Consider the following 24750-nt stretch of genomic DNA (forward strand, 5'->3'; position numbering starts at 1 on the left):
TAGGAGAGGCTCTGGCGCCAGCAAAAATAAAAACAGCTTTTCATAATTTTTTTTTGGTCCCTGACAAAAGGCGGAGGTGCTAGGCAAAACAGACTATTAAAATACGACTGCAGCCTGCAACGTCTTCCACAGACTACCATATCTGACTAGTAGCTTATCACAGACTAACACATTCCTTCTTCGTCACTCCCCAATGGTGGCGGAACGCCGCGTCACCGCGTTTATATAGGCGTAGCCGTGACGACACGCTTCTCGCGAGATGAGAATTGTGACGTCGGGATTATCTGTCCGGCAGGAGCCAAGGAGCTAGATGTTAACGGCGTTGCGGGACGTTTAAGCAGCGATTCGGGATTGAGGGTTTTGTATAGAAAATCGGAACTGCGGGCTGTTTTAAGAAAATCGGAACTGTTGGGCGGTATGCATCATTTGTCATATTGTCCGTGTCTGGCATACCATTCTGACTCTGAATTCTATACAGACTACAAAGTGTATAGGAGGTGGCACTATTATGCCTGTTTAACATTCTTGCAAATCTGTATCAGAATGAGTGCTTTTTAACTGGTGAACGAATAGTAAGAGCTGAAACATCAGTTTTAAACTTTAGCAAGAATTTGCTCACTCCAGAATCTTTCACTGCGAACTTTTATTACGGCTGCAGTTTTACTGCCACTCGTATTTGCAATTACTAGGACAGGAAAAATCTCCTCCTCCCTGTACTTTTATTGTGGTTTTTTTAGTACGTGTACACAGAGTTTAGAGAAGAGGGGAAATGGCTTGTGTGTAACCTGAAGTGAAACCTCTTATTGAAATCACTTGCGGGGATAATAGTCCATTTATACCATTTACTTGATGACATTGCTCATACACTGATCTTCTTAGAGCTGTAGTTCACCTTTACAGAAATGTTCAGTGTGTTAGAGAATATTTGATTCTCACTTTTCAGTCTGTCTTAATTTGTATTACATTTATTTATCTTTCTGCCTCTTTTCATATTTCAGATGGGGGCCCCTCAACCTAGCAACGAATAAACCATTTAAGTCTTATTGTTCCTTTTAAATATGTATCTTGCTATTAGGCCCTCTAGTATTCACCTGCCAGGCTGTCATTGAAATGATGACTGGCTTGCTTGCTAGGGTAATTTAGACCCCTGGCAACCAGATAGCTGCTAAAATTCTAAACTGGGAAACTCGTAAACAAAAATTAAAAAAAAAAACAATTGTAAGTTGTCTCACTGTATTACATCATGTTAAAAGTTCATTAAAAGGGCAGGATACTCCCTTTTTTGAAAGTTACCTGAATGAAAAGGGCTAGTGCTGAATGTATTTTTTGCCATTTTTTTAATTGTGATATATATATATGTGTGTGTGTGGGGGGGGGGGTTATACATTGCACTGAACAGGGCAAAATCGGAAACGTAAAATAACGTTGTACCTTCTTTTTCTCAGTCCTGAGAATGAGCTGCTCCTTAGCTAAAAGTCTAACAGGCTGCAGCTGGCTAAAGGGATGGATTTGTTTTTGTGGAGGGCTTCTAGACCGCTGATCAGTTTTGATCAACTAAGGAGTAGAGTGACTTTCCATTTCTGTTTTTGCCCTGTTAAGGCAAGAAATAGTAAAAAAAAAACTTTTTACTCATTATTTTAATCAAGAAATATGTATGTTCCACACAAGCCCTGTGTACTAGAGTAAGCTGGCAAATTGAACTAAAGGGGCCAAAGCTACATCTTAAAACTGCAAACTTTATACAGCTCTGACAAAACAATGTAGTTTGATTATGCCATTTTCACTTTCTTAACCTTGTTTGGATAGGTACTAAATTAAACCTAGCTTTTGTTTTGTGGACATTTACTATTGTTTTGAGACATGTCACTTGTCAGAGTGGATCAGGAGGACCCACCCTAACCAGCATGTATAACCAGTTTCCAAGTCTTTACATATCGGTTGTGAACTGCAGGCTTAGACCTCAAATAAAATAAACCACAGAGATCCAGTTTTTGCCCCTGCTGTATTGTTTGTAGGCAAATAGAAATTTATTGTTTCTTGGAAACCTGTCACTTTGATAAGTATGAATTGTCCTGACAGTGAAATCTTGCACATTCCTGAGAGTTCACATGGCTTAACATTTTGTAATTTTTGCACACTATATCATACAGTATAGTGGATGATTACTGGCTCTTATGGTTATTAGCAATTGTACAGCACACAGTTAAGGTAGACAAATACTGCCTGCCTTTCTTGTATAGCCTAAAGGCTGTCAGAGTGAATGCTCATAATAAATGGTAAATAGGCAAGACTGTATTTAATAAGTAAGCTTGTTGTGTTTGTTTGCTTTTTGTAGAAACAAGTGTATTAAATTTACTAAGTAAACTACATTATTGCATCTGTCACATAATGAACAGTCAACATACAGCGCTGATTAAAAATTGATTATGTAGTATTCAAAAATATTTACTTTTTTTTGCAGAATGTAAAGGACCCCTGTGATTAAGGATTACGTCTACATTTTTTTTTTTTTTTTGCTGTGGCTTCAGATTTTTTATTACACATTTTTGTCACCTCAGTTTTTTCTTGCTATGAAAAAATTTGCATATTGCAAGGTGGTCTTGGCCACCTCCTTGGTTTGGGTTTTCCTGGATATGTTTCTGCTGTTATACTTCAGCGAATGCAACAAATGTGATGATAAGAAGGAACGGGGCCTTCCTGGAGGGGATGGTAAGTTTATTTATTTATGTTCATAATCCCATGTAATTAATAAAGAATAAATAAAATGTTACCAGTAGCCAGCAGAAATGCGCTGGAATCTCCTTACCTTCTTTCCTTATTGCTTGGCCTTCTGCACATGCGCAATAGACTAAATCTCGACGTGTATACTCTCCTGCACAGGAGATGCCTGGGACGGCAGAAGAAAGGTAAGTAAAATGGTGGCATGGGCCTCAGACAGTTTCTTCCACAGGCTGATGCATTTCTCTCCTAACAGGAGCACCCGCCTGGGGAAAAAACATAGGTACCCCCTAGTGACATAGATCACTAACATTTTGGCATGGGGATGTCACAGTCAAATAGGCTTTACATACCCTTTAAATAATCTTACATGTATATACTATATGTCAATCAGTAAATATTGTTCTTTTACCTTGATCCACCATTTTGTGATGGTTTCTGTGTTCCCTCAGAGATAACCTGACAGGAAATGATGTAAGCTGTAACAGAAAGAATTGTTGAAGTAAATGACAGAGCTCTGTGCATTTGTTGTAACCTAGCATGTATGAGTGTCCTTGTGAGCAAAGTGAACGGTACAAGCCAGGGGACGAACCTTCCTTATATAGACAAACAAATGCTTATTTTTCTAAATAAAAACATCAAGAATATAAATCCAGAGCATTCATATAAAAAGTGTAGAGCTGATTTACATAGTTGCAAAATTGTACCAGTGCTGTTGTCCATAACAACCAATTTAGTTTATAGCTTTCATTTTCTAGTAGCTTGTTTAAAGGTGGCCATATACTGGCCGGGACCGATATCGGCAGCTTATCGGCCTGTGTAGGGGCAGCAACGTCAGGCATGCCCGACCAATATCTGGCCTGAGATTGGGCAGATATCGATCGGGCAGGTTAAAAGATTTAGTTGGACCGACTGCGCCCATTGCTGCCATTATAGTTTGATCGTTTGGCCCCAGGGCCTAAGTTAGCCTAAATTTGCCCGAAATCGCCATCCCGTAAGTGGGGATATCGGGAGAAGATCCGCTCACTTGGCGACTTCGCCAAGCAAGCAGATTTTAACGTGTATGGCTACCTTAAGTCTAATTGCTGATAGGTTTCTGTAGTAAACACTGCTTCACAAATGTAGCACCTATGTGTTATTTATGTATCACTGAGCCCTCTGCAGAAATAACATTACGTTGTTTGGCTAGTAGACATTAATTCTCTCACATAAAGCAAATCTTTTTTGGTGGAAAATAAAATACACTTGAAAAAAAGCAGGTTTTTTTTATTTTGTATTTTATGAAGAAAAGTGAATTGGGATTCAAAAAATTCCCAGAGCCAGAAAAGAATGGTAGTTATTCCTGTAGACCGGTTTCTGGTTGGCTGCTTCTTAGACTGCTTCTGTATGGTTTTGAAGAAGAAACATGCTGTGTGTTTAGTTGTACTCGCCTGTCATACTTGTCAGTCCTTTGCCTGAAGTCTTATCTATTTTTTAATATTTGTATGTTTATATTTGTGTTTAGAAGACACTACAAGGCTACAGAATAATACGAACCACATAATTTTAATAGATAATTAGTATAGGACCAAGAGCATAGTATTATTTGAATTACTACTTTTTTTATTTTTACCAAGGGAGTACATGTTCTTTGAGGTTAGGGTCGGACGGGGGGAGGGGTGCAGGGCCCACTGGGGCTACTGCTTCAGGGGCCCCTGCAGCGGGCTTTACACCCCCCCCCCCCCCGCTGGGGCCCCCACCACACATCCAACCCCCCTACCCCGATCACACGTAGTGAAACTTACCTTAAGCGTGTCGGTGAGGTAGACCTACTGATCGCCCTGTAGGGATTGGGTCTGGGCTGCTGGGGCACACCGGGTTTTTTCCTGGTGCCCCAGCGGCCCAGTCCGACCATGTTTGAGGTTGTAAACTTCCATACCTAGGGAAGTGTTGCTAGCTATTTTGTTTCCTGCATATTTCCTTTCCAAGTCTGCAAGCTTTTAGTTATAGAAAACAGTTTCATTACTTTTAAATTTTATGACAAAGTTGGTAAAATTAGCTGTTTCATGTGATGAAATTCTCTCTAGGTATGTGGTCTAGATTTTTGCTTGGCATTAGCATAGATGCAGCTAGATTTATTTTCCTTTCTACCATCACTTCCTGTTCATGAGAACAGGCTGCTTTTTAAAGCGGACCTGTCACCTTAAGAAATAATTTCAAATTGTTTTCTATTGTGTTTGGCAAGCAAAATAAACTTTACTCACACTATATAAATTATTTTAATCTTATTTTCTTCAGCCTTGGAATTCACAATTGCAGCAAGCAGGCAGGGGCCATTTTGTGGACACTGTTATCAAAGCAGGCATTGCATCCTGCCAAAATCTTGTTTCTGTGCCAGTATGGGGGGGACCTGGTGCCCATGTCTATGCACTGGTTACACAATTACATGGTGCGGAGGGAGGGGGAATGTGAGGAGGGCAGCAACATCTAAGAAGTTCTGAATTGAAAGTGAAAGTAACTGTCTGCCCCACCTCTATGCCTAAGGCATAGAGGTGGGGCAGGCATTATATGATTGACAGCTGGGATTTTAAAATGCTTTTATAATGGGTTTGGATGTGGTAATAAAAAAATGATTTTGGGTTTCATGTTTATTTTGAAAAGGGCTTTTATTATACAGCTTTTTATGTCTGGGTGACAGGTCCACTTTAAATACATCACATTTACACATCAGGTTAATTTGCTAGTGTAAAAGTTAGTTCCAGCCCTTGAATTTCAAATATTGTAAGTTAATATTTTTTGCCCTCCTTGGGTCTTTGCACACCACACCTGGTGACATTATGCTGACCAGGAGCATGCATATTAAGACTGCAGTGCTACTGTCTCGGGTAACTTTGGTAAATTAGGATCTGTACCCATTGGGAGCAGCTTTAGGGACAAGGGCCTTCACTGCTAAATTGCTGCTGAACTTTTGGCCTTTTAGTCATGTGTATAATGTGCCTTACTGCTACATCAATCCTTCTCCTTAAATAAAGGAAGTGGCTTAAAGGACATGTAAAGCCTACATTTGCCTACAATGTATATCAGTTGGGCATGTCTCCCCCGCCCAAATGGCATTATTTGTACTGCATATAACCCCTCTACTTGCCAGCGCCATCACATTTTCCTAAAGCAAATAACCGCTTTCACCCGGTGACCATTTTTCCTCTGATACATAATCACATTTAAATATGCAAACAGCATACACACACAGACCCTTATTCAGCATACATTTCATCAAGAATACAGACTCACACAAGCAGAACTGTCTGATAAAAGTTCTGCTTTGTTTGAGCTGAGCGCAGGAGAGTTGGTTGGGAGAAAAAAAATGAAGCAGACAGCTAGAGCTGAGTTTCTATGTGAACCAGCAATGCCATCTATTCACTGGCTGCTAGACTGGAGGGCGTGTTTAGTAATCTGAGCTTAGAACAACTGAGCATGTCCACAAGCCAACAGCCAAAGCAAATTCCAGAGTGAGGGGGCCGAGTGGGTTACAGGGGGAGAAGGAAATCTAAGTGATTAAGGAGATGTTGCAGCCTTACTATTAACCCCTGGATGACCAGTGTGGCAGGTATTGAAAGATTTCAAAGAGGCTGTTCACTGATTAAATTTGTGTGTGGGGTTTACATGTCCTGGAATAGTTACATGTGCCATCGCTGTAAGAGAAGTGTTTTATCTTTATGCATAGTTTAAGACCGAAAGGCATACTTATCTAAAAGATAAAAAGACAATTCACAAAATTCTGTAAAACAAAAATAACTCTAAGCCAATAGTAGAGAGTTTCATGAAGTTTTCACTTTTTATTAACTCTGGAAAATATGCCCCATACTTGTAGAACATTTCTGTGATGTATCAAAGACCCAAGGAGGACAAAATATTTAAATCCACCCCTACACTTGAAGAATCTGATAGCTGTGCCTGCACCCGGAAGCATTGCTTCAGCATGATGCAGGCTCGCAGCATACCTGATTCTTGAAGAAGCAGCCCTTACGTTGGCACCAGCCTGCTACCCTGCCTGCACCCAGAAGCTTTGTCTCTGCCCAGGTGCCGGCAGACGCGGAAAGGTATAGGCTGGAAATGGCATAAAACACAAGACTTTGCATTTGCAGCAGATATCTTTCTCATCTGCCTGCACCCAGGTGGAGACCATGCTTTTGGGTGCAGGCAAGGTAGCAGGCTAGTGCCAGTGTTAGGGATTGAAGTTATTTTGAACTATGTGTACACTAAAATATAAGGAAATTACATGCTAGCATTTGAAACAAAGTAGTTGTCTGTTTATATAGTTAGTCATGAGTGGAAATTGACATATATGCCCTCCCATTTTGCCTTTTGACTTCAGCTGAGCAAAACCCTTTAGTGGACATAAACAATGCTCTTCTTTGGAAGTGTTTTGAGAGTTCTAATAAAGAACAAGATAAATTGAAAATATGCTGAGAAACTGTGAAAATCTTCACTTTGGTGTCTGATAGCCCTATAAAGGAAATGGGGTTTCCTTTCAGTGTATCTACATTTTGGAACCTTTCATTTTTAGTTTTGAAAAATGTATGTCACTTTTTTTTTTTTTTATACATTGAAAAGATGGTTTTGATTAACTTTGTTAATGACCACTGAACATGGACTGGCAGTACTTCACTTGTTCATGCAATAAATTATGTTAATTACATTTTGTTTGCTTCACGATTAGGGGAGCCTAAGATTGATTTCTGATCAGCTTGTATGTATGTATGTATATCTTTATTTATAAAGCACTACTTATGTACACAGTGCTGTACAGTAGAATATATTAATACAAACAGGGAGGTTATTAAGATAATAGATAAATACTATTACAATAAACACAAATAAATAAAAGATACAGTTGCAAAGTTGAGTCAAAGACACAAGAGGATGGAGGTCCCTGCCCCGTAGAGCTTACAATCTATATGGGAGGGTAACTTACAGACACAAGTAGGCAAATATAAGCGCTGTAGGCCACAGTGGGTGACACTACAATATACTGTAAGTGAGAACAGTATTGGAAAATATGTTTTTCATTCTAAAAGCTTGTAATGTGGGAACAGCAAGACCAATAATTGATACACATTCTGCCTTATAAGTCTGCAATGTAAATTTGTGAAGATTCTCATTCATCCAGGTCATGGTATAGCTTTAGTAATAAGTCAAATCAATTGGACTTGCTGTGTTTTTCTTGAAGACATTTCGTCAGTCATCCAACTGGCTTTCTCATTTTAGAATGACTTGCACAAAGATCTTCCTGGAATAAATACCCTGAAATGTTACTCCAATCTGCATAATCTGTTTATCATAACCAGCATAGGATCAGGGATCTCGTGAAGGTTTGGTATTGATTGACAGGGAGAGGTGCCAAAACAGCATTGTACGTGACAGACAATAGATGTTGCACCCTCCCACCCCCGCCTCTATTGAAACTCATTTTTTCTGTTTTTACATATATGGCTTCCTCTTTTGAACTAGTCGCTCTCCCTGCCTAGAATCTGGATCTGGCAGTCTTCAATACAGGATGTTAATCTTCTTAAGGTGGCGATTTCCGATCAGATCGCACAATCGGCCACTAAGTGTTCAGGGCTGAAACGGCAGATAAGGAGATAGAAGCAATAGGATTTCTACCTCCTTCTGCCGATTCAGCCCTGAAGGCCGATTTTGATCAGGCGCCTTCTATGGCGCTCAATCAAAATCTTTTAACCCGCCCAATCGGTGAGTCGACCGATATCAGCAGCCTCCTGCGATATCGGTCAACTCGCCGACTAACCATACACACACCGAATATTATCGGTGCATTTATGGCCAACTTTATGCTTTGGGATTGGGTCTTTTGGGTGAACCAGTTGATGCATCAGTGTGTTGCTGGGTTTAAAGCAGACAGGGATGCTGTGTTTATTAAAAATCCTTTTGCTCACTCCAACATACAGGCAGGATAATTTGCTGCTGATGAACCTGGCCCTGGTGTGTTGTGTAAGCTCCACTGGGGCAGGAACTGATGTCAGTGATGAACAACCTCTGTAAATGTGTTGGTACCATATAAATGAATCATAAATTATAAAAGATTATATATTAGTGCAGTACACTGTAATAGTTTTAGTGCTATTGTGCTGCATGTAGCGTGAACAGAATGGCAAGTTTGTCTATTCTACCAAGCAGGCCAGTTTTGGTGTGTTAGACAGATGCGATGTTTACATTTGTGGCAATTTTATGGGTCAGTGTAATTCCCTCTGATAAGTATAGGCACTGCATTAACAGCATCCTGAAACACACTGGGCAAAACCCAATACAATTATTCTGAAACCTGAAAATGTCATACTACATGTAGTCATGCAAACTACAGTCTTAAGGACCAGGAATTTTCTGAATACTGATATCTTATTCTATATTCCACCATTTTGATTTAGAACTTTGTGACATGGACTTTTGCTAATTGTTCTGCTTTTGTAAGCAATTAAACCTGTCAGTTAGAATTTCTAACCAATTACTGCTACACAAATATAGCAGCCCCTCACAGAGCAACATGGGGATTGGAAAGGTAATGTAAAAGCATTGGGAAAATACTGCAAAAACAATGTTATGACAAAATGACCAAAAAAATTCATTTTCTGGTATCAGTATCTATTAAAGTAAATTTTTCCTTAAAGGTCTGCATTTTTTCACTAGCTTAAGTGTTTTCCATGGCGTGTTCCAATGTATTAATGTTTCTGAATGCTGCCAGTAAAATACCCCCCCCCCCCCCGGGATCAGGTTTCCGTTGCTCATAATCTCCAGAGTTTAAATATGCTATAATCTATATATGGATGTAAAGGAAACTTTTCATGTTTTTTTTCCCTGTTTTGCTCAGAGTTACCAGTTAGTTTATTTAATTTTAGTTTCTGTATTTTTGCCTTAGTATGTCCTCCACTAAGTTTGCAAATTTCTGTTTGGTGCATATTTCTGAAGTATACAGTGAGCAACAATTTATTATAAATGTGTATTTCTAAAGCACCAGCATATTCTGCAGCACTGTACTATAAATAAGGGCATACTTGAACATGTAGATTTACAGACAAAGCAACCAATAAACGATACAGGAGGTGAAGAGGGCCCTGCATAAAAGAGCTTACAGTCTATAAAAAAAAAATTACAATCTTAAAACTTTCTTGTGTACTGTACCATCCATCAGGCTTGTAAAGGTGCACTGTGATGTCAGCGGTGGTTTAAAGGAGAAGGAAAGGCTAATAAAGTGTTAATCTCAAGCTGCAGGCATACCTTCAGTTGTCTCAATAGTGCCCTTATGTCTCCCCATATTTTACCTGTTCAGATGATCAGAAGCCAAACAGGAAGAAAAAACGCTGAGCTGTGTAAAGAAAGTTCCCATAATGCCTCACTCCTGCACCGAGACCAAGTGTACATGCTCAGTTTGTAAGACTCAGCTTTCTGCTGATTGGCTCAGATCCACATTCCTAAGGGGGGGTAGTGAGTTCTTTAGGATTCTTGAGGGAGGGGGGAGCAGGAGAGGAGAGAGAGCAGAAAGCTGTGTGTCTCTGGCACATGAATTACAGACACAACCAATCTTTTGACTGAGAAGTCAGTGCAGCATTTCTGTGAGGGCTTATGGCTGTATTTACATAAACCTTTCTGATAAAGCTTACTTAGATTTTTTCTTTCTTTCTCCTTTAAGATTAGTGATTACATTTCTGGACAGTTTTGTTTTATTTTTTCATTACTATCAACATATAAAACAGATGTTTGTAAAATGTCCTGTTTTAATGTGTAGAAGATGCACGTGGTCATCTTGGAGAAAATTTTGTCTGTAACATAAGGTTTTTCTGTACTGATTCTGGGATGCTAAGGGCTCTCACTACGACAGCGTCTACCATAGGCAGCAAATTTGTGATTTATGTGATTGAATAGTGGCTGCATGCTTTTTACAGCTGCTGTTCTCAGTGGTCAAAAACCCTGTGTGTCTTTATACTTCTTGAGATCTTGTTGCAAGTGGCAGTGTCTATTATTGCAGTTGAGTGGATAAAGTGCAATACATTAACAGGCTTTTTCTACTTTTATGAGCTGGTGCCATTCAGACGGCATTAGAAGCAGAATAGATGAACTGATATGCACTTGTTTTACATGATTTTTTTTTTTTTTTTTTTTGGTGTTGCTTGAGTAGCTTTTGATGCCAGCTTATATCAGCTGCCACAAGGAAGACAACGAACACTATTTCTGTAATGCTTCCCACAGCACCTACTAATTTTTCACAAGTCTGTGTAGTAGTATAGAAGTATACATAACAAAATGATAGTTTAAAATGTTTTTATTGTTTTGATATATTTTTTTTTATTCATTTATACATATTCCTTTTAAAGTTTTGAGTTGAATCTAATCCTCTTAAGCAGATGCATGCTTAATTAGATTCAACAATTCCTTTTCGAGCAGTCAATGCTAAAATAATGCATTCTTGGGACCTCTATCCCACAGGATAGTTATGTAAACCAAGTACAAGGATCTATTTTATTATAAAGAAAAAGTAAATCATTTTTAAAAATAAGAATTATTTGCTTATAATGGAGTCCATTATAGATGGCCTTCCCCTAATTTGCAACTTTTTAGATAACCATACCTGTTTAATTTCCTAAAGTTTATCAGTCTCACTGAAGTGCTTTACATACTGTAGCTTACAGTTCCCAGTAATGTCAAAGGGAATAAGCTTGCTTCAAAGAACAATTACATTGCCGTGTGTCCCAACAGATCAGTACTCTTTAAGAGATGACACCAGAAATTGAACATTTTTTTTGTAATATATCTATCATAACATTGTCTTTGCTTGCTATTTATAATTTCACATTAAAGATATTTACCTGATGCTTTTACATTACGTATCTGATCCCCAATGCTTAATGAGGGAGCTGCTATATTTGTCCAGCAGTCGTCTGTTAATAATAGAAACTGTAATGGGCAGGTTGAGTATGGACATTCAGTTGGCAAAACAGGTTTAAGAACTTCAACTAACTATTTACAAAAGCAAACCTATTAGTGAAAAACAATCAACATGACCTACAGAGTAACTTTTAATGCACAATAATATTTTGAAGAGTAGTGTTCTGTTCATTGGCTTTTCTCCCCCTGCATTTCCTACTCAGTTGGAGAAGCTAAACTGCTCCTTGCTAGTGCACAGTGTGAGCATACACACAGAGCCCATTTCAGCATGAAAATGCAAAATGATCCCGGAGTAGAAAATGCCGATGGAAAACAAGATCTTAAGCCTATTTTCCACTAGTCTTACCATGTGCCCCAATTGTGCCAGTTGTGATCTGTGGTCAATGAGCCTCAAAGTAAATTACAGAAGAAAGATTAATTTTATAATGTCATTGCAAGTACCAGTATATGTATTGACTTCAGTACTTAGTGGGGAAGGCTTGATTTGTAGTGCCGTGCAAAGATGGGTTTCATACGTTGGACATACAGAGTAACATATAAAGCAATCAATAACAAGAGGTGAAGAGAGCCCTGCCCAAAAGAGCTTACAATCTACAAGTTCAACTTAAAATACATTTTACTATGATACCACTGTGAAATATTTTTTCACTTGCAAACATGCACTGATTCGAATAGGGGTCCTAAAAAGAAAGAGAGAAAAAAAACACATGAAAAAAAATGTAATGGGGGCTACTTAAATAAATAATGTGTGTTTCACATGCAGCAACTTTTGACAGTTTCTTAGTTGCCTAGAATGCTGTCATAATTTGGGTTTACACTCCTGATGGGTAAAAGTAAGCTGTCGTTATTAAAGTTTTTGTGCTTTTGATATTTTGGAGGAAATATATTGTATCTTGCCATTATTTGTCCAGATGTAAGGCTTTACTTTATATCCCGCTGTAAAGGTGGCCATACATTAAAAGATCAACTTGTGTGATGAGGTTGCAAAAAAAGTGGATCTCCCCCACCCCCGATATGCCCACCTTGAGGTGGGAGATATGGGGCTGTTTCGATCCATTGGCCCTTGAGCTTAACAGTTTGTTCACAATGATAATGACATGAGTCATCAGGTCAAGGACCATGTCAAAGGCAGCTTTAATCTGCCCATGTATGAGAACCATAGGACAAAATTAAATCCCCCTTTGCTCAACTCTAAAGTTGGTGATATTTCAGCTCCCTTAATCTTTATAGTTTGTATAATAAAACTTACAACTAAGCAGATTGTTTTTCTTCCCTTTCACATGTAGCAAAGTTAACATACAATAAACTTCTTGCATTTCCGGGTTGTGCTATTGTTTTAGCTGTGTGTGTGTTTTTTGTAGTTTATTTTGGCTTAACATTGGCATCCTTTTATTTCTGTGAAGCAGCTGCTTTGATCTTATTCGCACTCATGACTACAAGAAATTTCATACTGAAAACCTAGAAAGCTGTACAGCAACCACCTCGTAATTCTCACTTTATGGGTGCCTCACTTATGTGGAATTAACGTTTGCAGAGCTAAAACTCCCAGCATCCCAGCAGAAGTCATAATGTGACATTGCAATTCACAAGGTGGGATATATGTTATTACACTGAAAAAACACATGGAACAAAAATCAATGCTTCATTTTAGAAATTATATTATTTTTGCTTGAATTTAATTGTCTTTGTAATCATTTTTTTCAAAGGTTATAATAAATGATATGTTTCCTTAAAGGTCAAAGAAAGTCATTTTGGCATTTTACTGCCAATAGATTCACCACAAAGTGCCACCTAGAACAACATATTTATTCTGCATAAAGCATTGCTATACCTGAGTAAAGAGCCTTAGAAGCTGTCTCTATTTGCTTAAGACAGCAGCTGCCATTTTAAATAGCTTCCTGTTTGCAGTTTAGCCGTTATAAATCACACATTCCTTAGGAAGGGAGTTCTTAGCATTCTTATGGGAGGGGTAGCAGGAGAGAGGAGAGAACTGCACAGACTCTGGCCACGGGAATTAAGGATTTTTCTGAAAGAGGAAGTCGGATGCCCGAACAACATGTTTACAAAAACAGACAAGAAATCCCGTGTTTCTTTTGATAGAGGACTCAGTGCAGCATTTCTGTAAGTGCTTATGGCTGTATTTACATAGACCTTTTTGAAAGCTTTTTTTTTTAATTTTCATAAAAACATAAAATAACACATTTTACATTGCAATAGGGAGAATGTGCTGGTCTTTCTTTTCCAGGTCTATCTCTAAGGTTTGTTACAAACATTAAAGGGATAGGTGTAACAATACAGAGTGTGAACATGAATCTGGCAGCAGTTCCAGCATATTGGGTCTGTCAACCTACTGAACTAGGTATTCAGGATGTGACAGAGAAAGGTGGGAAGATGCCCGGGGGTCTTACAATGTAAATGGGAGTGAAATCCTTCAGTTTCCCTCTAGGTCACACCAAGGGCTGATAAAGCTTACTGGGTTTTTACCTTTCCTTTTCCTTTAAATGAATTGTAGCAGATTATATTTGAAAGTTTATTGCACAAGGGGTAGATATACAAATTTTCAAGGGAAAAACCACCATCAGATAAAACTCACTTTCTGCAATCTCATTTATTTATTATAATTTGCACACAAATAAAAATCACATTGTTACTTTTTATGCATTATCCCAGATTCTCAGTTGGCTACAAATACAGAGATTTAACTGGCCATCAATGGCTATTTACCTATTTGTTCATGAGTTACTTTATTGTTCCTTTAATTTAGGATCACTCTCTACTAAAAAGGTTTTGACCAAGCTTCAGTTACAGTTTACGGTTATTTCTAATTTCTCTGTTTTTTGGGTTTTTTTTTTTTGTTTTTTCCTTGTTTGTTCTTTTTAAATGTGCATTGTCCATTTCTGCTCATAAAAAGCTGACTCTCACGCTGCTGCCACCACACTTCACTTTAGGTATAGATCAGCCATATCAAAAGCTTAGCCGTAGGACAAAAATACTAAATCCTAATTGGGAACAAATCATGTGAATGTACTACAGTGGCTCGGTCAAATTGTTGAACTCAGTCCAGCTGTTTGAAAATTGAGGTGAACGAGCATAATCCACCGCTAAATATACCTAGAATGGCCCAAAATCATTTCCAAACAGAATGCAGTGCATGTACATACTTAACAACTTTTGTTTGTAAAAAAAAAAGTTGCCTCTACAAAATAAAATTCATACTTATCCAGGCTGCTTATTGCAAATTTCTATTTTAAGTAAACAATGTTTTTAACAAATACTTCACAATAAGTTTCAGTGATTTGAAATAAATGAAAGAGCATGAAATATGTTTTACATATGTCAGATTTCGCCATTCCATAGGTTGCAACCAAAGTCAACAAAATCTCTTACTAGTAGTTTTCAGAGGTACTCTGCTTTAACATTATATTTCACTGAAGCACTGCTCAGCAGCTCAGTGTAAAGTTTTTGCTAATGTTATGTGGTTCATTTTGCCTGAAAATCTGATTGGTTTCCTAGGTAATGCTGGGTACAGGCTTGCCAGTGACATTTGGCATTTCATAGTACAGATACCTGCTTATGGTTGCCATCCTTGAGTGGCTACTTCAGGAGGATGAAAATAAGAAACCAAGCTAATTTGTTTGCATACAGTTACACGCCTGTGTAGACAAACCCACCAATCACACAAGGAAATACAAACCGGATTCCAAAAAAGTTGGGACACTAAACAAATTGTGAATAAAAACTGAACGCAATGATGTGGAGGTGCCAACTTGGGCCTTCTTTGTCTCACCTTCCTCTTTATGATGCGCCAAATGTTTTCTGTAGGTGAAAGATCTGGACTGCAGACTGGCCATTTCAGTACCCGGATCCTTCTCCTATGCAGCCATGATGTTGTGATTGATGCAGAATGTGGTCTGGCATTATCTTGTTGAAAAATGCAGGGTCTTTCCTGAAAGAGATGATGTCTGGATGGGAGCATATGTTGTTCTAGAACCTGAATATATTTTTCTGCATTGATGCTGCCTTTCCAGACATGCAAGCTGCCCATGCCACACGCACTCATGCAACCCCATACCATCAGAGATGCAGGCTTCTGAACTGAGCGTTGGTAACAACTTGGGTTGTCCTTGTCCTCTTTGGTCCGGATGACATGGCGTCCCAGATTTCCAAAAAGAACTTCGAATCGTGACTCGTCTGACCACAGAACAGTCTTCCATTTTGCCACACTCCATTTTAAATGATACCTGGCCCAGTGAAAACGCCTGAGCTTGTGGATCTTGCTTAGAAATGGCTTCTTCTTTGCACTGTAGAGTTTCAGCTGACAACGGCGGATGGCACGGTGGATTGTGTTCACTGACAATGGTTTCTGGAAGTATTCCTAAGCCCATTCTGTGATTTCCTTTACAGTAGCATTCCTGTTTGTGGTGCAGTGTCGTTTAAGGGCCCGGAGATCACGGGCATCCAGTATGGTTTTACGGCCTTGACCCTTACGCACAGAGATTGTTCCAGATTCTCTGAATCTTCGGATGATGTTATGCACAGTTGATGATGATAGATGCAAAATCTTTGCAATTTTTCGCTGGGTAACACCTTTCTGATATTGCTCCACTATCTTTCTGCGCAACATTGTGGGAATTGGTGATCCTCTCCCCATCTTGGCTTCTGAGAGACACTGCCACTCTGAGAAGCTCTTTTTATACCCAATCATGTTGCCAATTGGCCTAATTAGTGTTATTTGGTCTTACAGCTCTTCGTTATGCTCAAATTTACTTTTTCCAGCCTCTTATTGCTACTTGTCCCAACTTTTTTGGGATTTGTTGACACCATGAAATTCTGAATTAACATATTTTTCCCTTAAAATGGTACATTTTCTCAGTTTAAACTTTTGTTCCGTGATTTATGTTCTATTCTGAATAAAATATTAGAAGTTGGCACCTCCACATCATTGCATTCAGTTTTTATTCACATTTTGTTTAGTGTCCCAACTTTTTTGGAATCCGGTTTGTATGTGTTAATTTCAAATAAGTTTCTTTATTTCAATTAAGCAGATAGGTAAGCTGAAATAATTTAAATACTCGAATTTCTGTTGCCTTTAAAGGAAAACTATAGCTCCGAACAATGTGGGTCTCTATAAAAATATATTGCATAAAACAGCTCGTGTAACCCTGCTTTATCTAATTAAACTATTTTCATAAATAATTACAAATAATTATGGCCTCGGTGCCATGGCCAAAAGAAAATAAAATATACAAAATGTAGATGCAGTAACAACCAGCACTCAAAGGACTTTTTAACAAGTAATCAATAAAGAAGTGGTTAACAAAAAGTAGCCTTACATGTTTTTTTATTAATCCAAAATTTCAGTATCTTACAGGAACTTTCATCATAAAAATATACTTTTAGTAGTATGTGCCATTGGGTAATACTAAATAGAAAATTGGCATTTTAAAATTAACGGACATATAATTCCCCCCCCCCCCCCCCCACACACACAAAAAATGTAATAAAATAACAGCCTCCTTGGAATATTTAAATACATCCACTCCTGTTGTTCAAAGATTAATCGTAAGGCTGCAGCATCCCCTTAATCTCTTGGTATTCCTACTCCTCTAACTCACTCAGCCCCCTCCCTTTGGAATTTACTTTGGTTGTTGGCTCCTGAGTATGCTCAGTTCTTCTCAACTCAGGTTACTAAACACACCCACCAGTCTAACAGCCAATGAAGAGATGGCATCACTGGTTTCCATAGAAACTCTGCTGTAGCTATGTGCTCTGATGAATAAACATGTTTGTGTCAGAAGGAAAATGGCTGCTTGGTGAAAGCTGCTATTTGTTTTAGAAAAATGTGACTGTGCTGGCAAACAGAGGGGATATATGCAGTGCAAATGGTGTGGTTTGGGTGGGGGAGATGTGCGAGAACAGCCTCAGACATTTTTAGTGTCTGTTAAGCAAATTGGGGCTCATATATCCAGGGACCACAGATAGTTGTGCCCAGATTTTCACAATCTGTTGTTATTTTCCCAGCAATCTCCCACCTTATCTCGTAGGTTTTCATAAGAATGCAGTCCTATCTCCTTTTAATGTAGCAAGAAATATCTTCTCAACAGGTGACAACCGCAGAGGTTGATTTCTGACCCCATATACTCGGAGTATTCACTTTAAAGTGCATCTGATATATCCACTTATCTGCTTATACGGTAGTATTTATTTTAAAATGTTTTCCATTTAAACGTGTACCTAATTTGAAAAAAAAAAAACATGTTTCCCCATAACCGTATTCCTTTAAGGTGTTCAGACATAAAATGTAATTTGTTTAGAGCTTCACTTTATAAAATGACCCTGTGTAGAGTACCAACCAGCGACCTTTAACAAGTAATTGGTTCTGTCAGATTTGCCAGGTGTGATTTGAGCATACTTGACAGATAAGTAGCATTAATATTTGGTACTTTGAGTCTAGTCAAACTTCTTAAATGAATAGTTCATTGCTATCTGACCAGAACTGTTGTTAGAAAACAAATGATTGGCTTACAATTAATCCCTTGGCATATTCATTTTAGACTACATTTTAGGCAAATTGGCTGATTTGAGTTTTTTTTTTATAAATGGTATGATAAACTTAATCCCTACATTATCTCCCATGAGAACTACAGAAATGCAAAATTTTCCTGCATGTCTGGCCCCAAACACAAAATCTACCCCTGTGGTATTGCAGTAATCCCTCAGCTTGTTGGCTTTGTGCTATTGGTATGGCTAAAGTAAGCCAAAGCACTGTTGGCATTACTATTTTCAAGCCTACACATGAAAATGTTGTCTGGTTTTTAGCTTCACCAACATTATTATTATTATTATTATCATTGTAGTAGTATTATTATTATCATTGTTTTGAATATTATTTTTATTTCTTTTCTATCTTTTTGCGATGAGGCTTATTAAACCCCAACAACCAGGTAATAGCTTAATGCTTGCAATACATATGCCGATAAAAACCTTTGTTTTGTACAACTTTTCGTGCATGTATTGCGGCTCACCATCCAAACTAATATGTAAGTTACTGTGGCTTTCAGTTGGTTTGGGGGTCGGCATGCACCATATCTACCTGTGTATGGTGGACTGGCAGATTAAGTGAAGAAGAGCCTTTAGCATGAACAACTGAAACTGTAGAAAGGAAGTCATACTGTGCGTGGTTCTCTCAGAAACTATCTGCCTGTTCGACCACGGATGAATTGGCCAAATATTGTAGTGATGCGACGGTCAACTGATCGGTCCTAGCCTGACTCCTTCCTATACAGAAGCAAGGCTAGGATGCAGGCCAGAATCCACTATGCGACGATCAATTGATCAATCGTCGCATAGTGGATTCTGCCCTGCATTGCAGTATCACCTTATTTCAAATGACCGGAAGCCAAGTTTTAGCAGGTATTTTCTAATAAAGCATTCAAAATAATAAATGGAGTGCAGGATGGGGCAAGTATTGGCGCAGGGTAGAATAGATTTTTTTTTTTAATTAAAATTTTTAGTGTTAATTTTCTTTAAAGCTACTACTGTTTACAGCATACTAGAAATTATTCTAAAGAGTCTGCCAGCTCTGGATTTGTATGTATGCATACCCATCAGGGTTTTTCTTATATGTCCATGGCACCACAGTAGTCAACAGAACATTTACACAGCCTCCTATATTGTTATAGAAGGCAAGCTAACTCTGCAAATACATGCTTCAAGAGGTTGTACTGATTGTTTAGTACCACCAATTGCACCAGTAGCTTACGTCATTTTTGCTGTTTATGTATAATGTTATAACGGATGCAAAATGTTTAAATGTTCTTAATTTTAAAATATTTTTATTCTTGTTTAGAATTCTTTTTCATTAACACGCTAAATAGAAGCTTTGCAGTACCAGCCTTAAAGTCAGAAGTTAAGTGGTCAATGTAATTGAATTCTCTTGGATTGATTTCCTGTCTGCTTTGAAGACAGTCACATCTAGAAAGTCCTTCATAGTCTATCAAGGCTGATCTCTCTTATGCTTGGTCTCTGCAGAGAACAAGGAATTTACCAGGAAAAAGCCGAAGTTTAAGACTCTCTATGGCAGTATTCTAACTCAAGATAACAGTTCATATTTCTGAAAATCATCAGTATCTTACATTACCATATGCAAGTTAAATAAAAATTGAATTATTCTTCTTAAAATAACTTCATCTTACAGACATCCGCAATAGAAATTGTACAAATTTAATAGAGGATCTCAGAAACTCTGTACTGAAGAAACGGATATCTGCCTGCACTACATTTAGCCATAAGATTAATGTATATACTTTACAGAGGCTAAACAAACTCGTTTTCTCAAGGTGAGGAATCCCAGCATGTATCAAAGAATTCATCTGCATTTGGTGATATATAATTTATTTGGCATGGGGCCCACACTTAGGGGCAGATTTATGAAAACACGAGTTGGAATCCTGAATGGAAAAAATTCGGATTGGAAACGAAAATTTCTGAAGATCGCAAATATCACGAAAATGCTTCAGAAAAATCGTATTAGTCACAATAACTTATTACTCACAATAATCCAGTTTAGATGTTGGAATGCGGGACAAGGAAATCTGCAATGAAGCTGGATCGCCGCGAGTAATTTTTACTTGCAGCAATCATAATGTTATACAAAGGCATTTTTGATGCTTCAGTAGCACAGATTTACAGTGAGAAAGAAATATTGCCCTACTCATTTCTGTTGTTTTCTTCTAGATGTTGTTTGTCTCGCAAAGTTGCCATTCCTTAAAAGCTTTCTACTTGAAAACTAGGAAGCACAGATGGCAGGAAACAGTTTTTGTATGTGGGTTACAGTTAACCTTTTGTGATTTTTATAAGGCAGGATGCTTTTTTTTTTATTTTTTTTTTTACCAAATAAATATAATTTATTTAGAAGGCATGTGAGGCAGCACTTTGCAAAAACTGTTCATCATGCCCCTGTGGAATTTTTTCTTTAAAGGAGAAGGAAAGGCAAAGTCACTTGGGGGTGCCAAAATGTTAGGCACCCCTAAGTGACTTTAATCGCTTACCTTGTACCTCGAGCTGGTGCCCCTGTTCGCAGAAAACAGCACCAGCCCGGGGTACCTGGAGCAGATCGCTTCCTCCTTCCCGCTTCTGTTTGCTGAAATGCCAGCGGTTGGCGCATGCGCAGTAGAGTGAAAAGCCGACTTTAATGTTTAAGTTCGGCTTTCCACCCTACTGCGCATGCGCGCGCACTGAATAACAAAGGAGGAAGTGCAGGCAGCTACCCCGGGCTGGGGCTGTTCTCTCTAAACAGGGGCACCAGCCCGGGGTAAAAGGTAGGCGGTTAAAGTCACTTGGGGGTGCCTAACATTTTGGCACCCCCAAGTGACTTTTACTTTCTTTCTCCTTTAAAGGAACAGTGTAACCAAAAAATCAAAGTGTATAAAAGGAACTACAGTATAATATACTGTTGCCCTGCACTGGTGCAACTGGTGTATTTGCTTTAGAAACATTACTATAGTTTAGTAAATGAAGCTGCTGTGTAGCCATGGGGGCAGCCATTTAAAAGAGAAACGGCACAGGTTACATAGCAGCTAACCGATAAGTTCTGTACAATACAATGGTGTTTTATCTGTTATCTACTATGTAACCTGTGCCTTTTCTCCTTTTTCCAGCTTGAATGGCTGCCCCCATGGCTACACAGCAGCTTTTTATATAAACTATAGAAGTGTTTCTGAAGCAAATGTGCAAATTTTACCAGTGCAGGGCAACAGTGCATTGTATTATGATTACTTAAATACATTTTTATTTTTTGGTGTTACTGCTCCTTTAAGGCTTATAAAACGCACAATCGCAAGTTAAACTGCTTTTACATCAGAGTGCCTGGAGCAAATCCGCACATACATTGGAAGAACATACTCTATGTAAATAGGGCTCTGGTTGAAATTCAAGTGCTAACTTATCTCTCGTGTATGCCTTTGGGGGTGCCAAAATGTGACTTTAATCGCTTACCTCGTACCCCGGGCTGGTGTGGCTTTCTCCTAACAGGGGCACCAGCCCGGGGTAAAAGGTAAGCGATTAAAATCACTTGGGGGTGCCTAACATTTTGGCACTCCCAAGTGACTTAGCCTTTCCTTCTCCTTTAATAGTTTTACTCTTGCTAAGTTTTTATTTCAAATGGCAATGTACACTACTAATCAACATAAATCCAGTGTATAGGGCTTGTTTTGAAAATTTGCCTATTGCCAAATTTTGAGGTCACAATTACATATCCGATTCTGATTAGCAAAAGCTAATTTTGTATTTTTAGCCATATTTTGGATTTTTGTCCTTAAATCCCTTGTTTAATCTTCTTTATCTATAAATCTGAGACACAGACAGCAGCTGAGTTGCCGATTGTGTTATCTTTATTTGGTTAAAAAATATTACTTTACTATAATGCATGTTTGTCTTTTATATAACTGTGCTGGGAGCACTTGATACACCATGATTTTTGTGGTCGACTTTTATTTCTAAATTATGCTCTTTACATTGTAAATAATTCATTCACATAATTCTTCAACCAACAAATGTATTGTTTTAACTGTAATATTGGTGTGTAGGCAGCCATCTCAGGTCATAGGGGTGTGTTTACTAATAATGGAGATAAATATCACCGGTGATGTCTGTAGCAACCAGTTAGGTCTTTGCTTTGATTTCTAACTTTAGGTAACTGTTCAAATCTTATTGCTGATTGGTTGCTGTGGGCAACATCACCGGAGATATTTATCTCCAATCTTAGTAAACACGCCCCATAGTGCCTGATTGTAAGCTTTCAGAAGGAGCCAGCTTTTCACAATAAACCTGCTTTCAGATAAGCTATTGTTTCTCCTGCTCAATGTAACTGAAGGAGTCATAAATTGGTTGGGCAGGACTTGGACCTTTAAAGGAACAGTAACGCCAAAAAATGAAAGTGTATGAAAGTAATTAGAATATAATGTACTGTTGCCCTGCACTGGTACAACTGGAGTGTTTTCCCCAGAAACTTATATAAACAAAGTTGCTCTGTAGCAATGGGGGTAGCCATTCAAAGGAGAAAAGGCACAGGCACATAGCAGATAACAGATAAAACACTATTGTATTCTAGAGAGGTTAACTGTTATCTGCTAGGTAACCTGTGCCTTTTCTCCATTTTTTCAGCTTGAATGGCTGCCCCCATGGCCACACACCAGCTTATTTGTATAAACTATATTAGCGTTACTGTAGCAAAAACACAACTTTTACCAGTCCGGTCAACAGTATATTATATTTCAATTGATTTAAAAAACTTTCATTTTTGGTGTTACTGTTCCTTTAACATTGAGTGCTGTTTTTGTATTTCCCATTAGGTGGGGCATGGGACCATTTTTAGCAATGCATGTGTCAGGGAGTAGATATCTTGCTACCTTCCCATTGTTTTTCCGATCACCTGATGTGAGATAAAGGGAGGGGGTGATATCACTACAACTTGCAGTGCTGCAGTAAAGTGTGACTGAAGTTTATCAAAGCAAAACTCACATGGCCATGGGCACCTGAGAAACTAACACCATGTCTAGCCCCATGTCAAATTTCAGAATTAAACATAAAAAATCTGTTTGCTTTTTTAAAAATTGGATTCCAGTGCAGAGTTCTTTTGAAGCAGCACTACTAACTGTGTTTTGGAAAAGAAAAATGTTTTACCATGACAATCTCTTTTAAGCATAACTCTCCCCCTTGCTGTGCTATATTGTCTGTCTTTTCTCCATTTGTATGCAGAATTTTTTTTTTTTTACACATAGCACCTTAACAATTATAAATAGGTTTGGTGGCAACTTTCTGTCTGCATAATTGAAGGCTTAAGGGGGTCTTTACACATGTAGGTGTAATTGTCAACTGTACACTGTCCTTTAATTTGTGGCATTTTTTATATCTGTTTAAAATTTTGTATTTATCAGTTGAATTTTTGTCTGATTTCTTTAAATTTTTTGCAGTGCATTGATTTATATTTTATATCCATGCCACATGCAAAGGCACATAAAAAAAAACATGAATGTATGTGCAAGTGTTTTCTAAAACTTCCTGTGGAATTTATTAAAAAAAAAAAAAAAGTAAAAGCTGGTGAGTTTTTAGAGAAGTCTATTGGAATATTCTCAAACAACTTTATTTCCACAGTTAAAATATTTAAGATTTTCAGCCTCATTGAAAATTAATAGAACAGTGTGCAAATTTTTTTTCTATGAAAAAAACACAACTGAATATTCTGTTGTGATTTTTTTCTTGAATGAGGTAGTGCTTAAGGTTAAAAAAAAAAAAGTGACAAGCTTGTGTGAATTTTTTTTACGCAATCATGATTCTCGAAATGGTTAAATAGATCTCCCTATAATACTTAAAATGTATCTTGGCACGAGAATCTGTTGTGCTCCTTTAGGGCAGTGACACACGGGGAGATTAGTCACTGCGCGACAAATCTTCGTTGTCGTGGGCGATTAATTTCCCCGCAATGCCATCCAACTGGCTAGAATGCAAATCGCCGGTGGGACGACGTAAGCGGCGTCGCTATTTGCCGAAGTCGCCTTGAGAGGAAACTTCGGGCGACTTCGGCAAATTGCAGCGCTGCATATGCCATCCCACCGGCGATTTACATTCTGTCTGGTGGGATAGCATTGCGGCAAGATTAGTCGCCCGCGGCAACTAATCTCCCTGTGTGTCACTGCCCTTATTATAAGTGCATGTAAACTATGCAGCAGTTTTTTTTATAGCTGTATCCTTTGGGTCCTTTCTGTTTAAAACCACAAACTCTTTATTTATGTGCACCTTCGGATGTGAAAGACATATCACTCAAGAACAAATCCTTTCCTTCCCTTAGGCAATAAGAAGGCCTTAATAATTTATCCAGCATAATCCAAAACCCACAGTACGAAAGAGCAGCTAAACACTTGCACAAATCCCATCACTTGTTTTGTTTACTAAACTGCATACTGAGCCGATAAGAAAATCGACCATAAAATAAAAGAATCACCATGGTTTACTGGTAATTCCAGTCTGTCACAGCTTCACTTTCTCTGGCATTTATTTTATTATTAGAATATGATCTTAATTTTTTCCTTTGCAAAAACC

The 24750-nt window shown here is 38.3% G+C and overlaps 1 protein-coding gene across 2 annotated transcripts in view; it reads left to right on the plus strand.

The window, feature by feature from the left end:
* Positions 1 to 255: 255 nt before the first annotated feature.
* The window catches only part of galnt1 (polypeptide N-acetylgalactosaminyltransferase 1), a 77373-nt gene continuing 52878 nt past the window's right edge, over positions 256 to 24750 (plus strand). Inside the window, exons 1-2 of one of the 2 annotated variants that reach the window (XM_031903409.1) lie at positions 256 to 415; positions 2462 to 2709. In XM_031903409.1, the coding sequence (XP_031759269.1) occupies positions 2571 to 2709 (139 nt within the window). In that variant the 5' untranslated portion in view covers positions 256 to 415; positions 2462 to 2570. 2 annotated transcript variants of the gene reach the window in all.

Source organism: Xenopus tropicalis, chromosome 6, assembly GCF_000004195.4.
Source record: "Xenopus tropicalis strain Nigerian chromosome 6, UCB_Xtro_10.0, whole genome shotgun sequence".
Taxonomy (NCBI): Eukaryota; Metazoa; Chordata; class Amphibia; order Anura; family Pipidae; genus Xenopus; species Xenopus tropicalis.